Here is a 23945-nt window from a genome sequence, read left to right on the forward strand (position 1 = left end):
TTATTTGTCGTTATCCGGCTGTCCTCAGTTATAATCCATTTTCTATTAGTTTCAACATTCTTAACTGTATTATTTTCTTCCTTAATTACGCCGTATGTACGTGAATGCTAGAAACTACTGGATGCATTTCCACCAAGATTCGTATTTAGAATACACCTGTCCTTGATAGGTTTCAGGGCAAATATTGTTTCTAAATCCCTGAACTAACTGGGGGTTTATACGAAACCGAAACAGTGATTTTGCACTTCCAAAAAATATACACAACAAAAGTTTATGGAAGTCTACCTACCTTGGTAGAAATTAATGTCTAAACCTTTTTTTCTCATGTGCATCATTTCGATACGAGGATCAATAAGGGAGATATCATTAAAGGACCGTTTTTCTGTACAAGTCCCATCGGACTTAACTCACGAGCGGGTGCGTGTAAAGCGTATTCCTTACAACTTGAAAACTACTGAAGACATTCGAAACAAAATTTATATTTAGCATCCACCTGTCCAAAGGTAGGTTTTAAACGTAAATAACATTTCATGTTCCGGAATGGACTGGCGGTTTATAAGGAACCGAAATGGTGATTTTACTCTTCCACAATATATACAGAACAAGACCAACCTGACTGGAAATCGACCAAACCTGATGGAATTCCACCTCTAAACCTTTTTTTTCATGTGCATTTTTTCGTCAGGAGGATTAATAAGGGAGATATCATGAATGGTCACTTTTGCAGGTTAAGTCCAGCGGACATAGCCCAAAAGGTGTTTTACATGGAGCAGATTCCTTATCTATATAAATCAAATCGTAACGACTGTGTACCTCTACACTGACTATTTTGGCGAAATTTTCGTACAGCTTTCCGTTTAAGGGGTAATAATAACAATCTCCATAATTTTTGATTTCCTGAAAGTCCTAATTTTTACCCGCCTCGCCCAAAATCCACATTGTGGCATAATCTGCCAGAAGAATAAGAAGATAATTGAAATTTGACAAAATTATACGTTTTAGCCTGTAACGAATGAAAAATCCTATATCATTAAATTTTTCATTTTTTATCCCCGAAGAATATCGAAATATGCAGGCAATTTTAATGATGGTGCAGACCTTCGGAAATTCCTATCACGTAACGGATTGCACAATCTCCGTTCAATTTGGAATGATCTACAACCTTGGTCTTATGACTTTATGCCGTATCTGTATCCCTTTTACGTTTGATTTTTCTCTATTAATCGATGTTAAGTCAATTTGGAATTTTCACATGCATTATTCATACTTTCAATTACTTATATGAAATACAGAATCATCAAACTCTTCACGAAAATTGGCCCACTCAGTAGCCATATGTGAGCCAAATGCTACGTATGTAGCTGTCACATTATTATCCGAAAAGTAATGTAATGTGAGATGATCTTACAAAACCTTTACCCTGTTCCACGTTTCTAAATCTGACCCAAGAATAGAGGACATATCATTGGACCAGCCATTTAGGCCACTAAATCCGGCGTGTCTTATGGTATAATCCTTTGTCGATATGACGTACGTTTAGTAGCAGTTAATCTGTAAATGAAGGTCTTCAATATTGTAAACACGCATATACTTTCGTATGTCGATCTATATATATTCACTGATGTCGATTTAGCGATCGAGAAAGGGTCGGTCTGCTATTGTAATCAGTACTCCCCACACCGACTTTGACTGGCAGTAGGAAAGGGTTCCTTCTCCAACTCCTGTGTAACTGTCATTAGTAAGGAAGGCCTACAATTGTAATGAATAGTTCCCTTCTCGATTTGACTTGCAGAAGGTAAGTGAGCATGCAGTTTTGTTTAAAACTCCCCTACCCGATTGTGTTTGGCAGTAGGCAAGGGTGCCCGCCATTATAAAGAAATGTACTCATCTAAAATGTGACTGGCATTAGGCATAGTGGCCTGCTATTTTGATGGAAACTCACCAACTTGGTGTGACTGGCAGTACGCTGGCTGGCAGTAGGAAAAGGGGCCTGTCATTATAATGATAACTGCACAACTCAATTTCGAGTGATAGTAGGGTAATTGCCTGCCATTATAATAAAAACTGTAATCTGTCTGGAGGTAGGAAAGGGGGGCTGCCATTTTAACGAAAACTCCCCAAATCGATTCTGTCCGCATAGTAGGCAATGGGGCCTGCAATTATAATGTAAACTTCCCAACCTGATTGTGAATGCCAGTAGGCAAGTGAGCCTGCCGTTATATCACAAATCCGTAACAAACACTTTACATTGGAAACGTACGGGGACCTCCCCATGCTCTTTCTCGGATAACGCTAAGAGACATGCAATTTTAAAACTATCTTATTTACTGCATGTACACTATTTACTTCGATATTCGAATACAATGTAGAATACCGTACCATGGCAACGTCAGCTCCAGGATTCTACAGCAGCGAAATTATCTATATAAATAAAATTGTAGGGGGTCCGCTGTCTGTAATTTCTTTTGTTTTGCCAATTTTTCAGATATTTATCCGTTTTAGGTCAACTCAAGACCGAATCGGTGGTTTTTACGTTTCGTGTCTGTTTGTTTGTTTGTCTGTTTGTCTGTTTGTCTGTTTGTCTGTCTGTTTGTCTGTCTGTTTGTCTGTTCAACCAAACTTCATATTTACAGTATACTTATCCCGGGGAAGGTTTCGATATGCATATCATTTTAAAATCTTTCAATACGCGGGGTGTTTATACGAAAGCCATCACGTCGAAACGGCTAAATAGATCTCAACCAAACTTCATATTTAGAGTATGCTCATCCCGGGGAAGGTTTCTATGTGCATATCATTTTAAAATATTACAATAGATGGGGGGTTTATAGGAAAACCAGAATGGTTTTCCTCCTTTTTCTCTTATACTATTGATTTTCTGTAAACTTCGTTTACCGTACGTGAAACGTCTCTTCATTATAAACAACTTTCGTTATGTTCATAATTTACCTTACTCTTCACATGACGGAGAAATTTACAATTTTCTGCTGGTACCATGCTCTGCATTGAGTGACCGACAGACCGACAACGTCCCCCTGTGGGTGGGGGCGGTAGAATAACAAGAGAGGTGTCAATCGGCCATTCTGCGGGATAATGGCGGAATATCGTTGGAGGTTAGGCCTATAACCGTTCTCGAACAGCTTCAGTAATAACACCATTAGTCATCTTATATGTTTACCTAAGAATCCCTGCGCCTAATTTGCTCCTCTGTTACGGCTTTCTTATATCCATAACTCACACCAGCATAATTTATTGAGGGGCATAAGTAAGAGCAATACATTCACTTGGTATTTACATATTTGTCGTCATCCGGCTCTCCTCAGTTATTATAATCTATTTTCCATTAATGTCAGATTTCTTAACTATTATTTTCTTCCTTAATTACTCCGTATGTATGTTGATTGATTGATTGATTGATTGATTGATTGATTGATTGATTGATTGATTGATTGATTGATTGATTGATTGATTGATTGATTGATTGATCGATTGATTGATTGAATCCCAGCAGAAAGGCGTAATTGTTCAATACAATCCTCCACATTCGGTTGGCCTCAGGAACGGCATACGATCTTAAAATTGGGCCAACTCCCGAGATCTCTCAAACATAAGAACACAAGTCGGATGAGAGAAGAGAGTGGTGATGGTGCTGATTTTTGTTTCAAGAGGAACTACAACGGGGCAACCATCCTATATTAACAGTAATCAGTGACAAAAATGGAGGAATCCGACTCTTCCGAAATTAAGTTATCCGCGAAGGGCGTGGAAATGAGGCCTCGAATGTTCTTATGCCGTCGGAGTCTGCAAAGAACAAGAATAGACCACGGAAGTTCGGATAATATAGCTAAAGTGAGGAGCGTGGCATAAGTAAGTGCACCTAAAAGGGTCCGTGGTCGCGAGCCCACCCTGCCAAGTTAAGGACCCCTGGGGCGATTTCAGTCACCTGTTACGACAGGCAGGGAATAACCCGGATGTATTCCTCCCCCCCCCCCCCCCCCTCCCACCTTCACCACGCAACAGGCGGTTCACAGAAACGAACTACGATGCACACGCTACGCAAAATACAGTAGGTCACTATATACACCAACAGCAATATAAGGAAAGAAATTACGTACAGATGTTACATGGAAATCTTTCCTTTATAAGAGAGACAGCTATAAACAAAGAAATAAGATACACGTGCGGTTGTGTGCTACACAGTCACGGTGCTCCTGTGGGGAAAACCAACATCTACTGTCGTTCTCTATATGCGATTTTCTATTTTACGCAATAAAAATATCACACGAGAACACTTTTACGTATTCTAAAAGCAACTTTATTATCGCTACGAACTTATCCTGTCAGATAGAAGAAAACATTCAGTGCCTCTCTCGGAATACAAAAAAGAAAACAATCGCTCTCTAAAACAATCTACATAGAATTTATACATGTTTTACATCAGAGATCTAATGGTGCTGTTCCTTGACGCCATATTGGAAATCTGTGTGCCGTACGTCCGCACGTTATACGTCCATGGACACGAAACATAAATATAATAACATAATAATTTCGGCTCATCATAAACCTTCAAAATACCAGTATTGAAGGTTTTATCCTAATTAGGATACCTGTCCTACGACACTACTGCGCAACCAATCTGGGCCACCCGTGAGTCACAGGCAACAGCTACTTCGGTCAGCTTCAGCAGTCTATATCATCCATGTCGATAAGCGTAACCGAAATCAATATTGCTCTGAGCAAAAGGAACTTGACTGCTTAATGGTATTCACACTGGTGGCGCTTAGTTCTTCTCTGTATTACATTGTTACTTTCTAACTGAGATTGTTAACATATCTATGTGAGTGTTCATGTCAGTTATTGCGTTTAAAAATATCTGAAATATTGTTTCCTGTTTCAGAAGTGTTGCGACGGTACGTTAATTTATTTCCACTTTAGAAATTTTCGGATACTCTAATTTCATTGGGAACCACTGCATCTGAAATTCTTTTCTGGGCGGGGTTTGTGGTTGTTATTTGGAAGCATTTTGCGGCCTTTCCCTTTCTTTTGCCGATATCTTCATTCTTCGAAGTATCGGATCTCTTTCAATTTCGTTCTGATTAGTGATAAGGCAGGATTGTTGAGGAGTTGTCCTTCCTTTTGAAACAATCACCAATACGGCCATTTCAATTCTGTTGCTGATTGCGATTTTTAACCCCTTTGTGGACTTTATCTTCCTTTTCCGATATCTTCATTCTTCGAAGTATCGCATCTCTTCATATTTCGTTCTGATTAGTGTTAACAGAAGATTGTTGCGCATTTGTACTACCTCTCGAAACAATAATCACAACTACCTCTATTTTGTTGACTATTACCCCTTAGTACTTCCTGCCTTCCCAGTTTCTGCTCTGGGAGGGGTTTCTGTTTTTGATATTTTCGAGCTCATTGCGGCCCTTCCCTTTATTTTGCCGATAACTTCATTCTTCGAAGTATCGGATCTCTTTCAGTTTTCTTCTGATTAGTGTTAATAGAGGATAGTTGCCCCGTTGTACGTCCTGTTAAAACAATAATCACCAACACCACCGTCACCAACAGAAAATAATCACCACCACATGCACTTTGCTGCCCATTACAGAGTTACTGATTGGGTTTCGACACTTTTGTGACTGTTCCTTTGACCATGCCTGCTAGGAAGCGAATTAACATTGGACGGTCCATATCAAAAGCTAAAAAAGTTAAGATATTGAGGGCTTCCGAGACTGCTTCAGACCGCGAGGCCAGACTCAATGCAGACAGACTGAGGAAGAGCACTCACCGTGATTCGGAGAGTGCTTCTGAGCGCGAGGCCAGGCTTAGCTCACAGAGAGCACGCCAGTCCACATCTAGGGCGTCTGAGACTGCTTCAGACCGCGAGGCCAGACTCAGTGCAGACAGACTGAGGAAGAGCACTCACCGTGATTCGGAGAGTGCTTCTGAGCGCGAGGCCAGACTCAATGCAGACAGACTGAGGAAGATCACTCACCGTGATTCGGAGACTGCTTCTGAGCGCGAGGCCAGGCTTAGCTCACAGAGAACACGCCAGTCCACATCTAGGGCGTCTGAGAGTGCTTCAGACCGCGAGGCCAGACTCAGTGCAGACAGACTGAGGAAGAGCACTCACCGTGATTCGGAGAGTGCTTCTGAGCGCGAGGCCAGGCTTAGCTCACAGAGAACACGCCAGTCCACATCTAGGGCGTCTGAGAGTGCTTCAGACCGCGAGGCCAGACTCAGTGCAGACAGACTGAGGAAGAGCACTCACCGTGATTCGGAGAGTGCTTCTGAGCGCGAGGCCAGGCTTAGCTCACAGACAACACGCCAATCCACATCTAGGGCGTCTGAGACTGCTTCAGACCGCGAAGCCAGACTCAATGCAGACAGACTGAGGAAGAGCACTGACCGTGATTCGGAGACTGCTTCTGAGCGCGAGGCCAGGCTTCGCTCACAGAGAGCACGCCAGTCCACATCTAGGGCTTCTGAGACTGCTTCAGACCGCGAGGCAAGACTCAGATCGCAAAGATTTAGACAGATGCGTTTAAGAGACACAGAATCAGAGGATCAGCGGATGGCTCGAATGGAGCATGACAGAGAGCACCATTCCCTCACACGCGAAAACCTAGCTGCGGAGGAATATTCTCAGGCGTTAACACAACGACGAAGTACCTACGCATCGTTAAACGAAATGCAAAATGTCCAGCAGGAAGAGAAAAGACAACGTGCAGCAGAAAGACGTTCATCAGAGACCACTGATGAATATCTCAGACGGTTAGATGAAGATAGAGTGAGACATGCCAATGTTAGAGAATTACATTCAACGTCAATTGAATCTAGGTGTCCTAATATGATTCCATGGCATGAAAAGCAGCGAAGTGCATTTGCTTATAACCCTCTTATCGACTACCATCCAAGAGCCCATATAGGGTCTTTGAGTAAAGTGTGCCCTTTCTGTAGGGCTCTCAAATGGAAGCAAGAGCCAGAGGGAATGTGCTGCTCTTCCGGAAAAATTAAATTAAATCATCTAACTCCTCTACCGGAACTTCTTATTTCTCTGTTAAATGGGACGCATACTGACTCTCGCCATTTTCTTCAATTTGTGCGAGCCTACAACAGCGCATTCCAAATGACAAGCTTCGGAGCTACTAAAGTAGTGGAAGGAAATTTTATGCCAACATTCAAAATTCAAGGACAAGTATACCACTTAATAGGTTCACTTCTCCCTGCAAACAATGAAAATTCTAAATATCTTCAAATATATTTCATTGCAGACCACAAAGCACAGGTAGATCAAAGAACAGCAATAATACCAAATTTAAAAACCCATTTAGTTAATGATTTGCAGGGCATGTTACATGATGTGAACCCATATGTCAAGGAACTGAAGACAACTCTAGAGACAATGCCGGACGGTGACACCCACAAGATTGTGATCCACGCCGACCGAGTTCCTGCTGGTGAGCACAGAGGCTGTTATAATCAGCCGACAACAAACGAGATAGCTGTCATATTGGTTGGACACGAATGTGATAAGCGAGACATCGTGCTTCGGACAAGAGACCAGGGCCTGAGACGAATATCTGAAACCCACCGATCATACGACGCTCTTCAATATCCCCTGATGTTCCCTCGTGGAGATGATGGCTACCACTTCCTACTGTACCACGTAGACCCACGAACCGGAGAACTAAAGACCCCTCTCAAGAAAACATCTTCTCTTCAGTTTTATTCTTATCGTATAATGATAAGACAAGGCGAGGTAAACTACTTACATTGTTACCGTCAACTGTCCAATCAGTTCTGGGTAGACATGTATGCTAAAATAGAGACTGAAAGGTTAGTCTATATCAGAACACACCAAAGGGAATTAAGGGCTGAGAGCTACATTCACCTTAAAGACGCCCTGAGGAAGGACGAGGGTAACATGGCAGATTTGGGACGGTTAGTCATTTTACCGTCCACTTTCACTGGAGGACCCCGATATATGCACGAGCGATCTCAAGATGCACTCTGTTATGTGCGAAAATACTCATGTCCAGATCTTTTTATTACAGCTACAACTAATCCAAAATGGGAAGAAATTGGTAATGCCGTATATAATGGTCAGTCAGCGAATGATCGTCACGACATTATTACACGTGTATTTCACATGAAATTAAAATCTCTCATGGACTTACTAACCAGAGAACAAATATTTGGGCCAACTCTTTGTTTTATGTACTCTGTTGAATGGCAAAAGCGTGGCTTGCCTCACGCCCACATATTATTATGGCTTGAGGACAAGATACGACCCGTCGATATTGATAAGGTTATTAGTGCTGAATTTCCAGATCCTGATAAAGATCCACAGCTTTTTAACATAGTTAAATGTCACATGGTCCATGGACCATGCGGATCTTTCAACGTAGGCTCACCATGTATGAAAGGTGGACGATGCTCAAAACGATACCCACGAGCATTCGTCAATGAAACTGTCACAGGGAACGATGGGTACCCATCCTAGAAGCGCAGGATTCCTTCTATGGGTGGCTTCACTGCACGCCTTATGATAAATGGACAGGATATGGAAGTGGATAATAGATGGATAGTGCCATACTGTCCTGTTTTGTCTAGGGTATTCAAAACACACATCAATGTTGAATACTGTAGCAGTGTTAAGTCCATCAAATACATCTGTAAGTACATCAACAAAGGAAGCGATCAGGCAGTCTTAGGTTTGCAAGACAAAAATGATGAAGTGTGCCAGTATCAGAGCGGAAGGTACATATCCAGCTCAGAAGCAGTTTGGCGAATTCTTTCATTTCCTATCCATGAAAGGTATCCTCCAGTAATGCATTTAGATGTTCATCTACAAAATTTTCAAAGAATTGTCTTTACTGCAGAAACGGCTCATGACATAGTAGAAAATCCACGTAACACCACCTTAATGGCATTCTTTAACTTATGTCAGACAGATGATTTTGCTAAGACACTGTTGTATGAAGACGTTCCCTCTTACTATACGTATAACAAACAGCAAGGTACATTTGTAAGAAGAAAGAAAGGAGTACCTGTGGTAGCATTTTCGGGCGTTAGAAAGCAGCACGTAATTAGCCGAGTGTATGCAGTCCATCCTAATAATTCCGAGTGCTTCTATTTACGCATGCTTCTGTTCACTGTCAGGGGACCAACATCCTTCACTGACCTTCGCACCGTCAATGGCATACTTCACCCTACATATCGGAGTGCATGCAAAGCCCATGGATTACTCATGGATGACTCTCAATGGGAAGAGACACTGAAGGAGGCGATAGTTTCACAAAGCCCAGCAAAACTTCGCCGGCTTTTTGGCATATTGTTAGTCTTTTGCAGTCTCTCTGATCCGTTGGATCTGTGGAACAAATATAAGGAGAGCCTAGCAGAAGATTTCTTACGACAACTTTCCCCCTGTAACGACGGTACTGCTCATGAAATGATCGCCCATGTGGAAGACAGATGTCTTCAAGACCTCGAAGAATACGTTCTATCGATTGGCGGTCAGCCTTTGAACATTTACGGCCTTCCTTCCCCTCAGATCTTACAAACGTTAAATGCTGACTATCTCAGGGAAACAAATTACAATAAAGAAGCGTTAAGGTCTTTTGTTCTATTAAATGAACCAAAACTTACAGATGAACAGACTGTAGTATATCGGGAAATATTAAACTGTGTTAGAAATAAGGAAAGTAGAATGTTTTTCTTAGACGCTCCGGGCGGAACTGGAAAAACATTCCTGATTAACTTACTGTTGTCTAAGATCAGACAGGATAGTAAGATTGCTGTAGCAGTAGCCTCTTCGGGGATCGCAGCCACTCTTTTACCCGGTGGCAAAACTGCTCACTCGATGTTTAAAGTGCCTATAGATCTTGACTGCACAGAGTCACCAATATGTAACATCACAAAACAAAGTAACATATCCAAGGTTCTGCAAGACTGCAGTCTTATAATTTGGGATGAATGCACTATGGCTCACAGAAAGGCGATTGAAGCAGTTGACCGAACGCTGCGGGACATCCGAAACAGTGATAACTTCTTTGGAGGTGTCCCTATCCTCTTTTCTGGTGATTTTCGTCAAACGTTACCGGTTGTTCCAAGAGGGAGCAGAGCAGATGAAGTGAACGCTTCATTAAGGAGATCATCACTTTGGCCAAATATCAAAAAACTGTCTCTGACACAGAATATGAGGGTACATCTAGGTGGTGATGAAAACATACATACATTCACTGAAATATTGTTGTCGATTGGGAACGGCTCACTGGGAGACAGTAACGGGATCATTACTCTTTCTGATGAATTTTGTTTGTCGCTTTCTAACCTTGAAGCTCTCATTTCATCGGTGTACCCGGACGTAGAAAATATTAGGAGCAAACCCATCTCATGGCTCTGCTGCAGAGCGATCTTAACTCCAACTAATGAACAAGCGGCGTACATTAATTCGACTATCCTCACAATGTTCCACGGCGAGGAGACAGTTTATACGTCTGTCAATGAAGTAATCAACTCTGACGACGCAGTTCACTATCCTCCTGAGTTCCTGAATTCTATAACGGCTCCGGGGCTTCCATCGCACAAAATTACCTTAAAGATCGGCGCACCAATCATACTCATGCGCAATCTCAGCCCACCTAATTTGTGCAATGGGACAAGACTTCAGGTAAACGCCCTCCACAAACATGTGATAGAGGCAACTATCATGACTGGATGCGGTAAAGGAGAGTCAGTTCTTATCCCGCGGATACCACTAATCCCAACCAACTACCCGTTTGAGTTCAAGCGTCTGCAGTTTCCAGTCAGCCTCTGCTTTGCGATGACTATTAATAAATCCCAAGGCCAGACGTTGAGTATTGCTGGACTTGACCTCAGATCACCCTGCTTTTCCCACGGGCAACTGTACGTCGCATGTTCCCGAGTCAGCAGCAGCAAGTCCCTGTTTATATGTGCACCAGAAAATAAAACACGAAACATTGTTTATCAAGAGGTTCTTCAATGACTCTGTTCTTCCTTCGCTTCAGTACGTGTACTGGTGACAAATTAAATGAAATTGATCCCATAAACGAATAGACTCCTAATTATGGGAAGATCATCAGTGTTACTTAATTTTTCCAAGCACACTGTTGATTATCTGGAAGTAGAAATGGGGGCATGCCAACATAATGAAAACTGGCCAAATCGACACTGACTGGGAATAGGGAAGAAGACCTACGTTAAAATGGGAATTCTCCGAATTGACTGCGATTGGCCCTAGGTAAGGGGGTCTGCCCTTAAAATGAAAACTCTCGAGCTTGATTGACACTGGTGGTAGGCAAGGGGGAGTGCTATTATAATTAAAACTCCTCAACTCGATTGTGAATTGCAGTAGGTAAGGGGCTTGCTATTATAAAAATCCTTCCCAATTCGACTATGACTGGAAATAGGAAAGGAGATCGGCCGTTATAATAGCAACTTCAAACTCGACTGTGACTAGCACTGGTAAACTCTACCAGCATTGATGATGAAAACTCCCCATTTTGAATGTGACTGGTAGTAGGCAAGGGGAACTGCTACTATAATTAAAACTCCTCAACTCGATTGTGACTCGCAGTAGGCAAGCGGGACTACCATTATAACCAAACCTCGCCAATTACACTATGACTGAATATAGGAAAGAGGGCTGTGGCTATCGATAGGCAAGTGGGCCGGCCATTATAATGAAACCTGCGCAAGTCCATTGTGACAGGCAATAAGAGAAAGTATGCCTGACATCATAACTAAAGGGTGTATTCTGCCCGAAGGCAGGTCCGAACCTCCGTAGAGGTGTGCCTGAGCCGGAGTTTACGTACGGTAGGGTGGCCAGTCCCTTTCCGCTCCTCCATTCCCTTAACCCCACCCAACAGCGCGTGGCAACCCATCCAAATCTTGACCACGTCCAGTGTTGCTTAACTTCGGAGATCTCACAGGATCCGGTGCTTCAACACGGCTACGGCCGTTGGCTGTCATCATAACCAAAGCTGCTCAAATCTACTGTCTGTAGCGGTAGGGAACCTTCCACCTCGACTGTGACTGGCAATAGGCAAGAGGATCTGCCACTGTAATGAAAATACCCCACGTCGGTTGTGACTGGCAGAAGGTAAGGGGGCCTGCCAATATAATTTTAACTCCTCAACTCAATGTTTTTCGCAGTAGACAAACTGGAATAATATTACAATGAAAACTGTCCAACTTCGTTGTGACTGCCAATACGCAAGGGGGCCTGGCAATATAATCAAAACACGATAACCGGAAATAGGAAAGAAGATCTGCCGTTATCATGGGAACCCCCAAATTGACTGGGTTTGGCAGTAGCAAGGGGACCTACTTTTATAACCCACACGCCCGAACACATTTTTGATTGGTAATAGGCAAGAAGGCTTGACATTGTCATGAAAAGTCGCCAACTTGATACTAACTGGCCATAGGCAAGCGGAAATGCCATTTCAATGAAAACTTCGCAAATCAACAGTGACTGGGGATAGCAAAGACGACCTATAATGATAATGGGAACCTTGAAATTCGATTGTGACCGCCTGCCCACCAGTGGGCCTGCCATTATATTGAAGAACCCTAAATACATTTCGCTAACAGTAGACAAATGGGCCTTCTTTTCTAACCGAAACTTTCCAACTCATCTGACTGGGAATAGCAAAAATGATCTACCGTAATAACGGAAACCCTCCACCTCGACTGTGACCGGCACTAAGTAAGCAACCGAGCTCGATAGCTGCAGTCGCTTAGGTGCGGCCAGTATCCAGTAATCGGGGGATAGTGGGTTCGAGCCTCACTGTCGGCAGCCCTGAAGATGGTTTTCCGTGGTTTCCCATTTTCACACCAGGCAAAAGCCGGGGCTGTACCTTAATTAAGGCCACGGCCGCTTCCTTTCACTTCCTAGGCCTTTCCTATCCCTTCATCGCCATAAGACATATCTGTGTCGGTGCGACCTAAAGCAAATAGCAAAAAAATAAGTAAGCAGAACTGTCATTATAATTAAAACTCCCAACTCGACTCTGACTTCTACTCGAACTCCCCAATTGGACTAATACTGTCGGTAGACAAGTCCGCTTGCCATTATAGTTAAAACTCCCCAACTGATTATCATTGGAAAAAGGAAACAAGATATCCCATTGTAATGGGAACTCTCCAACTCGACAGCGACTGGAAGTACACACGGTGGCCTGGCATTAAAACGGAAAAACTCCATCACGTTTTTGATTGCTAACACCCAAGGCCACCTGCGATTTCATGATACTTCCCCAACTACACTATGACTGGAAATAGGGAAGGTATTTTCATTATAATGGCACGTTCCCTTTACTACTGTCAGTCGCAGTCGAATTCGAGTGCTATCATGATGCCGTGTCATAAGAGGCGACTACAAGCAACCTCAGGGGCTGTTAAGTAGGGAGTATGGGTTGGCGATCGCGGGGCCTTAGCTGAGTCCTGACATTGCTTCTGTTTCCTTGTGCTAGGCTTCTCACTTTCATCTATCCTTTTCGACCTCCCTTGGTCAACTTTCGTTCTATTTCAACTCGCACGGTATTACGTGTGGAGGCCTTTCATTTTCACGCCCTTTGTGGCGAGGGGGGGAGTGATATATACAAATAATCGAAAATAGTGTCGAATCCATAGATTTCGGGGTCGCTGACATGAATACTGACACTTCGGATTTTTTAAAGTTCAACTTCAGCCCCCTTTGCGGTGGGGGCGTACAAATATAACCTACTATGTGGAAAAAGTACTGTGGGAGCAAGACGCCCCTAGAACCCCTCGGTAGGGGGGTGAAATATAATATATATATTAATAAATTGAAGTCGCTTTGGAGACTCACCTAAGGGTCCGTGGTCGCGAGCCCACCCTGCCAAGTTACGGGCCTACTCACTGCCTTTACAGTAATTTACGGAGGAATCCGTATACAATGTAGAGTACCGTAGCGAAGCACGGGTACATTTGCTAGTCAGTGTTAAGTATATAAAACATAACACTTGAGATCATATTACACAAGTCCAGTATTTTGCAATGTCCATTGCACTCGGAGTGGCTTGTAGGAGAACATCCTCTGTGCAAGATGTTGGGCACAGAGGGCATTGAAGAATGTGGCTCGTGGTTTGTTCTTGTCCACATTCATATCTTGCATCACTAGAGCTGAACCTCCATTTCGTCTTGTTATCCCTGAATATTCCTACTCCATAATACTTATTGATGCAGAATGTAAAGTGAATGATAACGATTTATTAGTATTTAAACACTACATAAAAAGTGATATGGATTGTTGGAAATTGTCAAAAATGTTGTGAAAAATACTACATGCTAAAATTGGAAATGTGGTTTTTCACTGACACATCGAAGGTTTTCGGTGACGCAAGAACGATAAACGACTAGTATTTGGAAGATAGTGGTCGTGGCTTCAATTAAAATACATCCCTTGCTTGGCGTGAAAGTGGAAAATCACCTTCTAGGCTGATGACTGTGAGTTTCGAACCCACCATATCCCGATTGCAAGTTCACAGCGACACGAATCACACCACATAGACAACTCCCTTCTGTGAAATTATTCATCATCATTCATCGATACGGCCATCTGTTCGTCACGACGACACGATCTATCTGCCCTTCTATCACGCAGAGAAATGTCCTTCTCCTTGCACTCTCGCCAAGGATCCGTAAGTCTTTGTTTCCTCCTTTCTTGTTCTTCCTCCGAAATGTTCCGTGGCTTGGCCAGTGGCTTTTCGGGTGCATCCCTCACTCCTCACTCGCGCCACTTTCTTCCTAAATGTTCTTTCTTCCCTGTATATGCCGGGCTGAGTGGCTTAGACGTTTGAGGCTCTGGCCTTCTGACCCAAACTCGACAGGTTCGATCCAGGCTCAGTCCGGTGGTATTTGAAGGTGCTCAAATACTTCAGCCTCGTATCGGTAGATTTACTGGCACGTAAAAGAACTCCTGCGGGACTAAATTCCGGCACCTCACCGTCTCCGAAGACCTTAAAATAGTAGTTAGTGGGACGTAAAGCAAATATTATTATTATTATTATTATTATTATTATTATTATTATTATTATTATTATTATTATTATTATTATTATTATTATTATTATTACTTCCCTTTATATCTTCCTCCTTGTCACCCATTTGTGTTAAGTCCTTGTACACCTGCGTAAGCCACCCAGGCTGTGATTTCCACTTTCCTCGTTGAACTACAGTAGTATTTATTTATTTATTTATTTATTTATTTATTTATTTATTTATTTATTTATTTATTTATTTATTTATTTATTTATTTATTCATTTATTTATTTAGCACAATATCGCGGTAATGATATCCAAGCATTTGTACAGATTTTAGGAAATCAAAACAATATAAACCTTAATTTACACTACAATTTTACGCAGAATTTGAACCCATACATTTTCGAACAATCCCAACCGTGTGCAATGATCACCACCTTCTACATGGTCTAATAGATGTCGGTGTTGACTTCCAACTTCTTCAGTCCTTTCACCAGACTTTTTAGTATAGCAGCTATGCTCGAAAGGATGATTGGTACAATTATCACCTCTTCACAGTGCCATAATCTTTAAATATGCTCCACCAGTGGTGTACACGTGTTGATTTTCTCGGTAAACTTTTCATGGAGGTTCCTGATGTTCGGGATCAGAGCGACAAGTTCAGTTTCCTTCTCTAACACCACGATGTCCGGTCTGTTGTGGATAGTCGTCTTATCTGTGATAATTGTTCGGTTCCAGTAGATTTTGACCACGTCATTTTCGGGTACAGTTTGAAGGCTGTAGGCTACTTATAAATAGGGAAGTCTTTCATCAACTAGTCGGTATTTAACAGGAAGTTCTTGGTGCAAAATCTTGGCAGCCGAGTCGTGGCATCCCTTACAGTTCTTTCATGAGAAGTGTGAGCATCCGGAAGTAACATGATGGACGGTTTATTGCGTTTGGCAGCCATAAGGGCACAAGTCCCTCCTGCCTGTTTGGTCCCTCACCACGTTTTTCCGGTAGCTGATGCTTGGAATGACTTGGTCTTGTATAGCCAACATGAAACCTTCTGTTTTGGGGAAAATTTGCCCTATAGTCAGCCAAGAGTTCGATGCTTCTAAATCAACATTTTCTTGTCTAACTAAGTAGGGATGCTTCCTATGTAGTGGGAACATTTGCCCTATAGTCAGCCAAGAGTTCGATCTTCTAAATCAACATTTTCTTGTCTAACTAAGTAGGGACGCTTCCTATGTAGTGGTTTGGCTAGCCATGCATCCAACTTTTGCAAATCGGTTCTTACTTCTCGCTCTAGGTCCAGGTGGTTAAGAAGTAATGGAGTGATATCATCCACTTCACATATCATTCGGTGCAGGTCCGAGTTTTCAGATGATGTATGAAAATACTCCCTCAGTCGTATTACTTGCCGTGATAGCAAAGCTCCAGTGTCCACAATACCACGACCACACAGGCGGCGTGGCAGAGTTAGTCGCTCAAATTCTGACTTAGAGTGAAGTCCTTGGCCAACAGGAGGCGCAGTTTCTTTTCAAGATTTTCGATGTCAGTTTTGCTCCATTTTATATTGTTTTTATTTCTTATGGAGTAGGCTACGCAATACTTGCCTATTCTCTGGCTATATCATACTCCTTTCTCTCCTTCCGTTTAGAGGGCATATGTCCCCTGATAGGGGCTTTGTCTTGGAACTTCATTTGTCTCAAAGTCCCTCTGACGGTGAGAGGTGAACGGTCTTTGACGTCAGTTCCTCTTAATCCTCGTTGTTTCAGGTCTTAATCACCTCTGCTGACCACACTGTCTTAGTGCTCCTGCCTTCTCACTTTAAGAGTAGCAGACTGATCAGCCTGTGGATTTCATCCTGGAGACTTGTTCATAAAAGGTTAGCCGCCTCTTCTTGCCGACATCTATGGAGTTTTCCGTGCGATTATAGAGCTCCCGCTTTTGTTGTCTCTCGTATTCACTCCTTTCTTTAGCTGATTCTAGTATCTTCCTTTGTATATTTACCTTCTTGACTTCCAATATGCCTGTTAGACCTTTCCTGTTGAGGATCACACACGCAGAGGCAAAGTGAGGACATCATTACGATAAGTTCCAGATTTCAAGTTCCTAAGTATTAAACAGAAATTAACGTAAATATTCTAAATATGTAAGTGTTATTTGTTAGAGTCTGATGATGTTCTTTCAAGACGAAACACGTCATTCTTTGTTTAATAGCGTGTATTTGTATTCCTTGCTTAGTAACGGGTTTTACAGGTATGTTATACTGTAATATTTATATTTAACTTGAGTACTTGACATACTGAAAAGATTTTTAAGTTACATAGGTCTTATCTAGTTTGCGATAATCTTCCGTACAGCGTACGGCATGATTGCTTTGTATAAATCAGTAATAGAAGGATTTAGAACATTTCATTGCTTCAGACTTCAGTGTCGATCAGCGTATTTTCGTGTGCTGTAGATTTGAAAATGAAACTCATACCGAAATTTTGAAGATCATGAGGCTGAATGGCAGAAAGTAAACCAGAATATCATCACACACTACAACGCTTATCTGCTTGCAGGACTCGCCCACTAAGTATGAGGGATATTGTAAAGCTCCGAATTTCGCAGTCTCTAGAATAACGTTGCATTTGATCAAGAATATGGCGACCATAGATAGCATTTTTGTACCGTGGAGATCACTAAAGTATTTAAAGAAAGGAAAAACGCTACATATGAGTAGGAAGTAGAAAAATGAGGTAAACGAGATTCTGAGGAACAGCGAAAAGAAATATAGCAAACAAAAGGCCATAATAATACCAAGAAAAATGTCTTCGCGTTAATTAAGTGTATAAACGTTTCATATTCATGCAGATTGGTACTTAATATGCAATGTGAAAAAATAAATTTTAATTTAATTTGGGAAAAAATAAAGTTATTTTTGTTAATATAGAATATTATAGTATGTTCATACGATTTAAGTACACAGACCGCAAAACTGATATGCTAGTACACTTGAATATGGGCTACAATTTTCTTATCATTTTAGAGTCTATTATAGATTATTGTAATTTATAAAATTGCATGGAACTTATTGTATTGTTAAAGTTGTAGTAATTAATTGAGTTTAAATTATTTTTCATTCTTATTTGTGAGTAAAAACTAAGTTATAACCTTTATATCGTTTCCTGTATAGTAGATCAAACTGGTTATGCAATGTTTTTCAGAGGAGGTATTCAATTGTTCTATGAGGCCGGTCAAATATTTTCATGTAAATTATTTGTCATTTTATCGGCTCTAACAAGCTTTTATTTATCATTTCTAATTAACAGTATGTAACGCACTAGGCTCAGTGTGATACTTACAAATATGGGTCCACTCTAGAGAAAAGACCTGCAAATTACAATCAAATGCCCTTTGCCATCTAGTGACCAAGCAACAAATTAACGGAGGGTTGCAAGATGGCATCCCTTGCTCGGTATATGTAGGTGCTACAACAAAATATAAAGTGCCCTATCATCACGATTTTTTCACATGTGATGCCCTAGATATTCTGCGCTTCTATGAAAAGTTAAAAGGAAAATTCACAGCCTGTTTTCAGTTATTCCATCGGGTCAGGAATGGACCGAATGAAGCCCCATCTAGCCACGAAGACAGGAACTGTGCCGGCTGCCGTAGCCTGTCGCACTCTCCTGGGGCAATGATTAACGCCTGACAAATGAAATGAAATAATATTGGGGATCGTTGCTGGAATTAAAGATAACAGGGACATATTAAAGAAATGCATGCATACGGTCAGCATATTTTGGGTACACATTAAAACAGTGCTCAGAAATAAGAGTATTTTATTTTCACTATGCAGCAGGGTGCGAAATCAGAAAGAAATGGTGAGGGGGGGGGGAGAGAAGGAACATAGGGCGTAACTACTAGTGTTTATTTCAGGAATCATTCGGCAGGGGGTGTATAAAATTCCCCTGTAATTAAATTACCCCTCCCCAGAATAATGTACATTTTAGATCTTTTAGTTTGAATTTTATTGTTATAACGAGAATGATAAATATTAGAACGTTATTCCAATCAGTTGAGAAGTTTATGAGAGACTGTTGCTTTCTTAAAAAAAGGCCAGAAGCGCGATTTGTCCTGATTTATTGCTTTATTAGTGGAAAGTTCCTCAACAGGGTTAAGTACTGACTGAACAAATTTGTCAGTTTGTACACTGTTTAAGCGAATATTGTCCTATTGGCTACCTATCGGAAACACACCTTCTCCAAGAAGTACAGGAGTGGTGTAAGCTCGAGCTACTTAGAGCAATGACTAGGGAGGAGAGCTACAAGTAAGTTATGTTTCAGATGGACTTGCTAGAGTGAAAAATGAACAATAGGCTGCAAGTCTGGATTGTCACTGCTGCGTTCTTTTATTGCTCAAAGTCTGGCAGTCATTTGAATTATTGCTGATGTTTTTATGAAAATATACACAGTAAAAATCATTAATTTCAGTAATAAATTATATGTGTTCTGCATTTCCCTCTTTATTTTTTAATGAAATAATCCCCCCCGGGCAAATATTAGTGGGGGGGGTCCTTTGAGATCGTCGGTGGGGGTGAAATCCCTCCCTTCCCCCCTGCGATTTCGCACCTGCTATGCAGGCCTATTGTTTCGTATCCGGAGGACTAAATAACGTAGAGGGAGTCTTAATACTTGCCTTAATAAGTGGAATTGGAAAACATAACCACTCTATTTGTCCCACAAGATTCAGTTCAGGAAAGAGTTGTCAAAATAATGCTAGTGATCTTAAACTTTGGGAAGGACTGTAAATTCTCAGTTAGTGTCTTTATTTCATACAATTGCGTTTTCGTAATATAAGAAACATCTACTGCATATAGGTCATATTTGCTTGACAGGCCTTGAAGTTTAGTGTTACTTTCAAAATGAACGTACATGAAAAAGTCGTTACTTTGTCTACCTTTGTTTGATCAACGCTGAAGAGAAAGTCTTGACGTGGTACGAGCAGTACACAATGAACGCGTGTCAAGCGCTATCAGCTCGGGTTTGCTTACAAAGTGCGCTCCATTATTCTCTAGCTACCAACATGACAGCGTCTCCTTTCAACATTTTTCTGTCACGTTGCGGAAATAAATCACGTCCGGAAGAGACATTAGTAAGTAAAATGCTAAAAATTTTCGTAAAGTGAACTATAGCTTACTTTCGTCTGATAGTTATTTTGTTGATAAGTCCGGTTCCATGGCTAAATGGTTAGCGTGCTGGCCTTTGGCCATAGGGGCCCCGGATTCGATTCCCGGCATTGTCGGGAATTTTAACCATGACTGGTTAATTTCGCTGGCACGGGGGCTGGGTGTATGTGTCGTCTTCATCATCATTTCATCCTCATCATGACGCGCAGGTCGCCTACGAGAGTCTAATCAAAAGACCTGCACCTTGGACACTCCCGGCACTAAAAGCCATACGCCATTTCATTTATTTATTTATTTATTTATTTATTTATTTATTTATTTATTTATTTATTGTTAGATGGAAGCCATACTTTCCAGTGTCGACTTAAAAACACTTCAGTCTGTCCAACACAAGGGTAAAATATAAATGTTATACTACAACATACCTGTAAAGAAACATTATTAAACAAGGGATAAAAATTCACACTATTAAACAAAGAACGACAAGTTTCGTTCTTAAAAGAACATCATTAGATTCTATCAGTCACACTCAAATATTTAGAAATAATATTTATGTTTATCTCTGTTTAATTTAGTAACAAAACATTAACTTTGATCAAGAGGTAACTCATCTGACAATACGGTTAGAATACGCACGCTAAAGTTAGTTTAGCTCAATGTAACTCGCGATTTTAATTTGACGCACCATGTATTTCTACTGTATCTCAATCCATCAAACTCCCACTGTCTCTCTGGCCGTCAATCGATTTCATTTCCACTTGAATTTTGACGTGTATCGCAACGTCTTCCGTTTGAGCTTACAGACTTACAGTTTGATGTTACCATCAAAGCTACAGTAGATGCAAGAAGCTGACAGATGCTGGTATTTTGTCCGAAAGACAAGCATCGAAAACTTCCTTCATTTGTCTGATTGGTTCAAGCATTATTCTCTATAACTTACGTTTGTGAACAATTATTTTCAATAATTAAAATAGTCAAAACCAAATGTAGATCACGAATTACAGACAAGCACCCCTCTGATCAATTACAACTGTCAATAAATGGCATGTTTCTGATTTTCAAATGCTTTTAGTATGAAGGTGTGAAGACGAATAAGTTTAGGCTCATGTGCGTATTTGTTTTCATTTCTTTCTTGGACCGTTTGTCGGTTGTAAAATTACGGAAGAACAGCATAACCAATTCAATGAGATGAGGTTTTATTGGTACCAAAATGAAGTACCATAAGGCTTACTTAACAGCACCTTTTCTGGTAACGTCCACATGCCGCGGTTGCAGGCGCATCTGACGCCCTCTCTCACGACATCCCCTTTTATACCGTCCACGGGTCTCATGTGGCATCACTGACGTGTTGCTGTCCAACGCCGTCTGCTGACCTGTTTATGCACTCGCTGTTGGTGTAAATAAAACCCAATGTCATGTCAAGCATGTGTGGCCATTTGTACCTGATGTGTTGCTGTCCAACGCCATCTGTTAGCCATTCTGTGTACTTTATTTTGGTGTCATTAAAATCCCATGTCATTCCAATCATGTGCGTCAATTATTACCTCCCTACCTCCAGTATCCATGAAGTATTACCGCGTGAAATTAGAGTATTAATGGACTTTTGGGTCACCCTGTATTTGCCATTGAACCTGGGTGTGTATATTTTCTTGTCTAATTCATGACTTAATTGTGATAGTAAGCCTACATACAAACTCTGCATCATTCCATATTTTGTTTGGTGAGTTTGACTCCTTGGATGAATGATCACGTTGGTTCAGAAACCCCTGGCTTCTATTCCCGGCTGGGTTGAGGATTTTATCCGTGTCTGGTTAATTACTTTTGCTCGAGGACTGGGAATTTGTGTTTGTCTCTATATACTTCTCTTCGGATACACACAACACACTACATTGCCACCAGCACCACCACCACCACCACAGAAACACACAATATACAATACATCACACTTACATGCAATTGCTTTTATACAGGGAGTATAATTTAATACTTCGTAGCGGAGTGCCGAGACACAGGAGGCCAGAGAAGAGGTGACAGCGAGCGTAGTGCTCGCAATGGCGAGCGGACGTTAGTCGTCTCAAAGAAGCGGCATGATTACGCCTATAGGAATTAAACGGAACTGTCCGACACCGTAGCGTAACGGTTAGCATTATTAGCTGGCGTCCTCGGGGGATCCGGGTTCGATTCCCGGTACTGCCAGAAATTTAGGAATGGCAGGAGGGCTGATATGTGGCTAAAATGGTACGTGCAGTTCACCTCCAATGGGGGTGTTCCTGAAAACAGCTGTACTACTTCGGGATGAGGAGACACTAGTTTACATTACTTTAACGGAACTGAACTCACCAGCTACATACACACTCAGGATAAATAAATAAATAAATAAATAAATAAATAAATAAATAAATAAATAAATAAATGCATAAGTTCATTGATTAAATAAACTAATAAATGAAACTGAACTCACCACTGATTGAGACTGGCAAGATCGTAAATGTAATAATTGTCTTGCATTGTCGGCTGACGAATTTGAAATACCATTTCCCGACCTACTCTCCGAAGCGATTTATATGGTCTGACTTGCAGTTTTGCCTGTAGCCTATGTCTCCCAACCTCTCCTGTGAGAGAGCTGTTCTCCTGTATTTTCTTATTAGTTATGGATCCAGTACTACGTCACTTGTGAACGAGTTGTTGCACGTAACATTTTGATAGTACTGTAGAACCGGGATACTGTCCACGGAATTTTTTAAGGCACCTTTTAACTGGTTGATAGCTGACGCAGCAGTTTGCTAGTAACTACTGGACTTTTAAGGTGTATTGTGAGGTTATTATCGTGATGGTTAAGTAGATTACACCGCAGAGAATATTTTTGGTGGAGAGTTATTTAACACAAGCCATATGGCGCTCGCCTGGGGATTCTCGCGGCCTATGAGCAGAAGAGCAAAGTCTTAAATTATACTCCCTATATAAATGCATTGAAATATCTTCAAAGATGTGTGATCACAGGCTACAAAATCAATATGACGTAACTGTACTAATCTGATGAAGCCGACGGCCGATATATTGAGAGACTCTGGCCCAAAGAGTTTAAATGGAAAAATAAATCGGTATATTTCCGTGATAAAAGTTTTGTTCTACGTATGGGTTATGAATACCTATGTATTTGGTTTGTTTTATATTTATGCACTTTTATTGTAATTATGTAATTTTGCACTTATTCGCTAAGTACTCAAATAAATGCAACACAAGCTGCAGATTCTCACAGGATAAATACTGGAGCTGTCGTTACATTATTACACAAAATCGTACCCACGTTAGGTTTAAGTTTTGATGAGACGTATCCCGACATAATCGTTATCTAATTCAAGCATTTAAATCTCTTTTGTGACATTTCTTTCCTGTCAGTACTCCAGAAAAACTATTTTTCGGATGTGAATTAGTTGACCGTCATTTACCCCCACAACATATTGTAGAGGCCAAAGGTTTTTTATCTTTCATTTGAGAAATCTTGGCAGTATTATAAAACAGAGCCATTGTGTACGCCTGGGTGGTCCTGCCATGAAAGGTGTTAAATTGCCGCACCAAGTGATGAACAATTGCACAGTATTTTAGGACTTAACGAGAACAGAGCTTCTGGAGTCCACACATATCCTTCGTTAACTGACATTGCCCAGTCAATCAAGATAAAATGTTATTTAATGCTCTTGGAATCACACTGTTCGCTAATAAAATATTTTTATTCCAATAGAAG

At 41.2% G+C, this 23945-nt stretch overlaps 1 protein-coding gene across 1 annotated transcript in view; it reads right to left on the minus strand.

The window, feature by feature from the left end:
• The window catches only part of LOC136875891 (dipeptidase 1-like), a 164269-nt gene extending 142807 nt beyond the window's left edge, over positions 1-21462 (minus strand). The window contains exon 1 of the mRNA XM_068228242.1: positions 21432-21462. Coding sequence (XP_068084343.1) covers positions 21432-21462 — 31 coding nt within the window. The remainder of the gene's footprint in view (positions 1-21431) is intronic.
• Positions 21463-23945: the final 2483 nt, after the last annotated feature.

Source organism: Anabrus simplex, chromosome 6 (genome assembly GCF_040414725.1).
Source record: "Anabrus simplex isolate iqAnaSimp1 chromosome 6, ASM4041472v1, whole genome shotgun sequence".
In the NCBI taxonomy this organism is placed as follows: domain Eukaryota; kingdom Metazoa; phylum Arthropoda; class Insecta; order Orthoptera; family Tettigoniidae; genus Anabrus; species Anabrus simplex.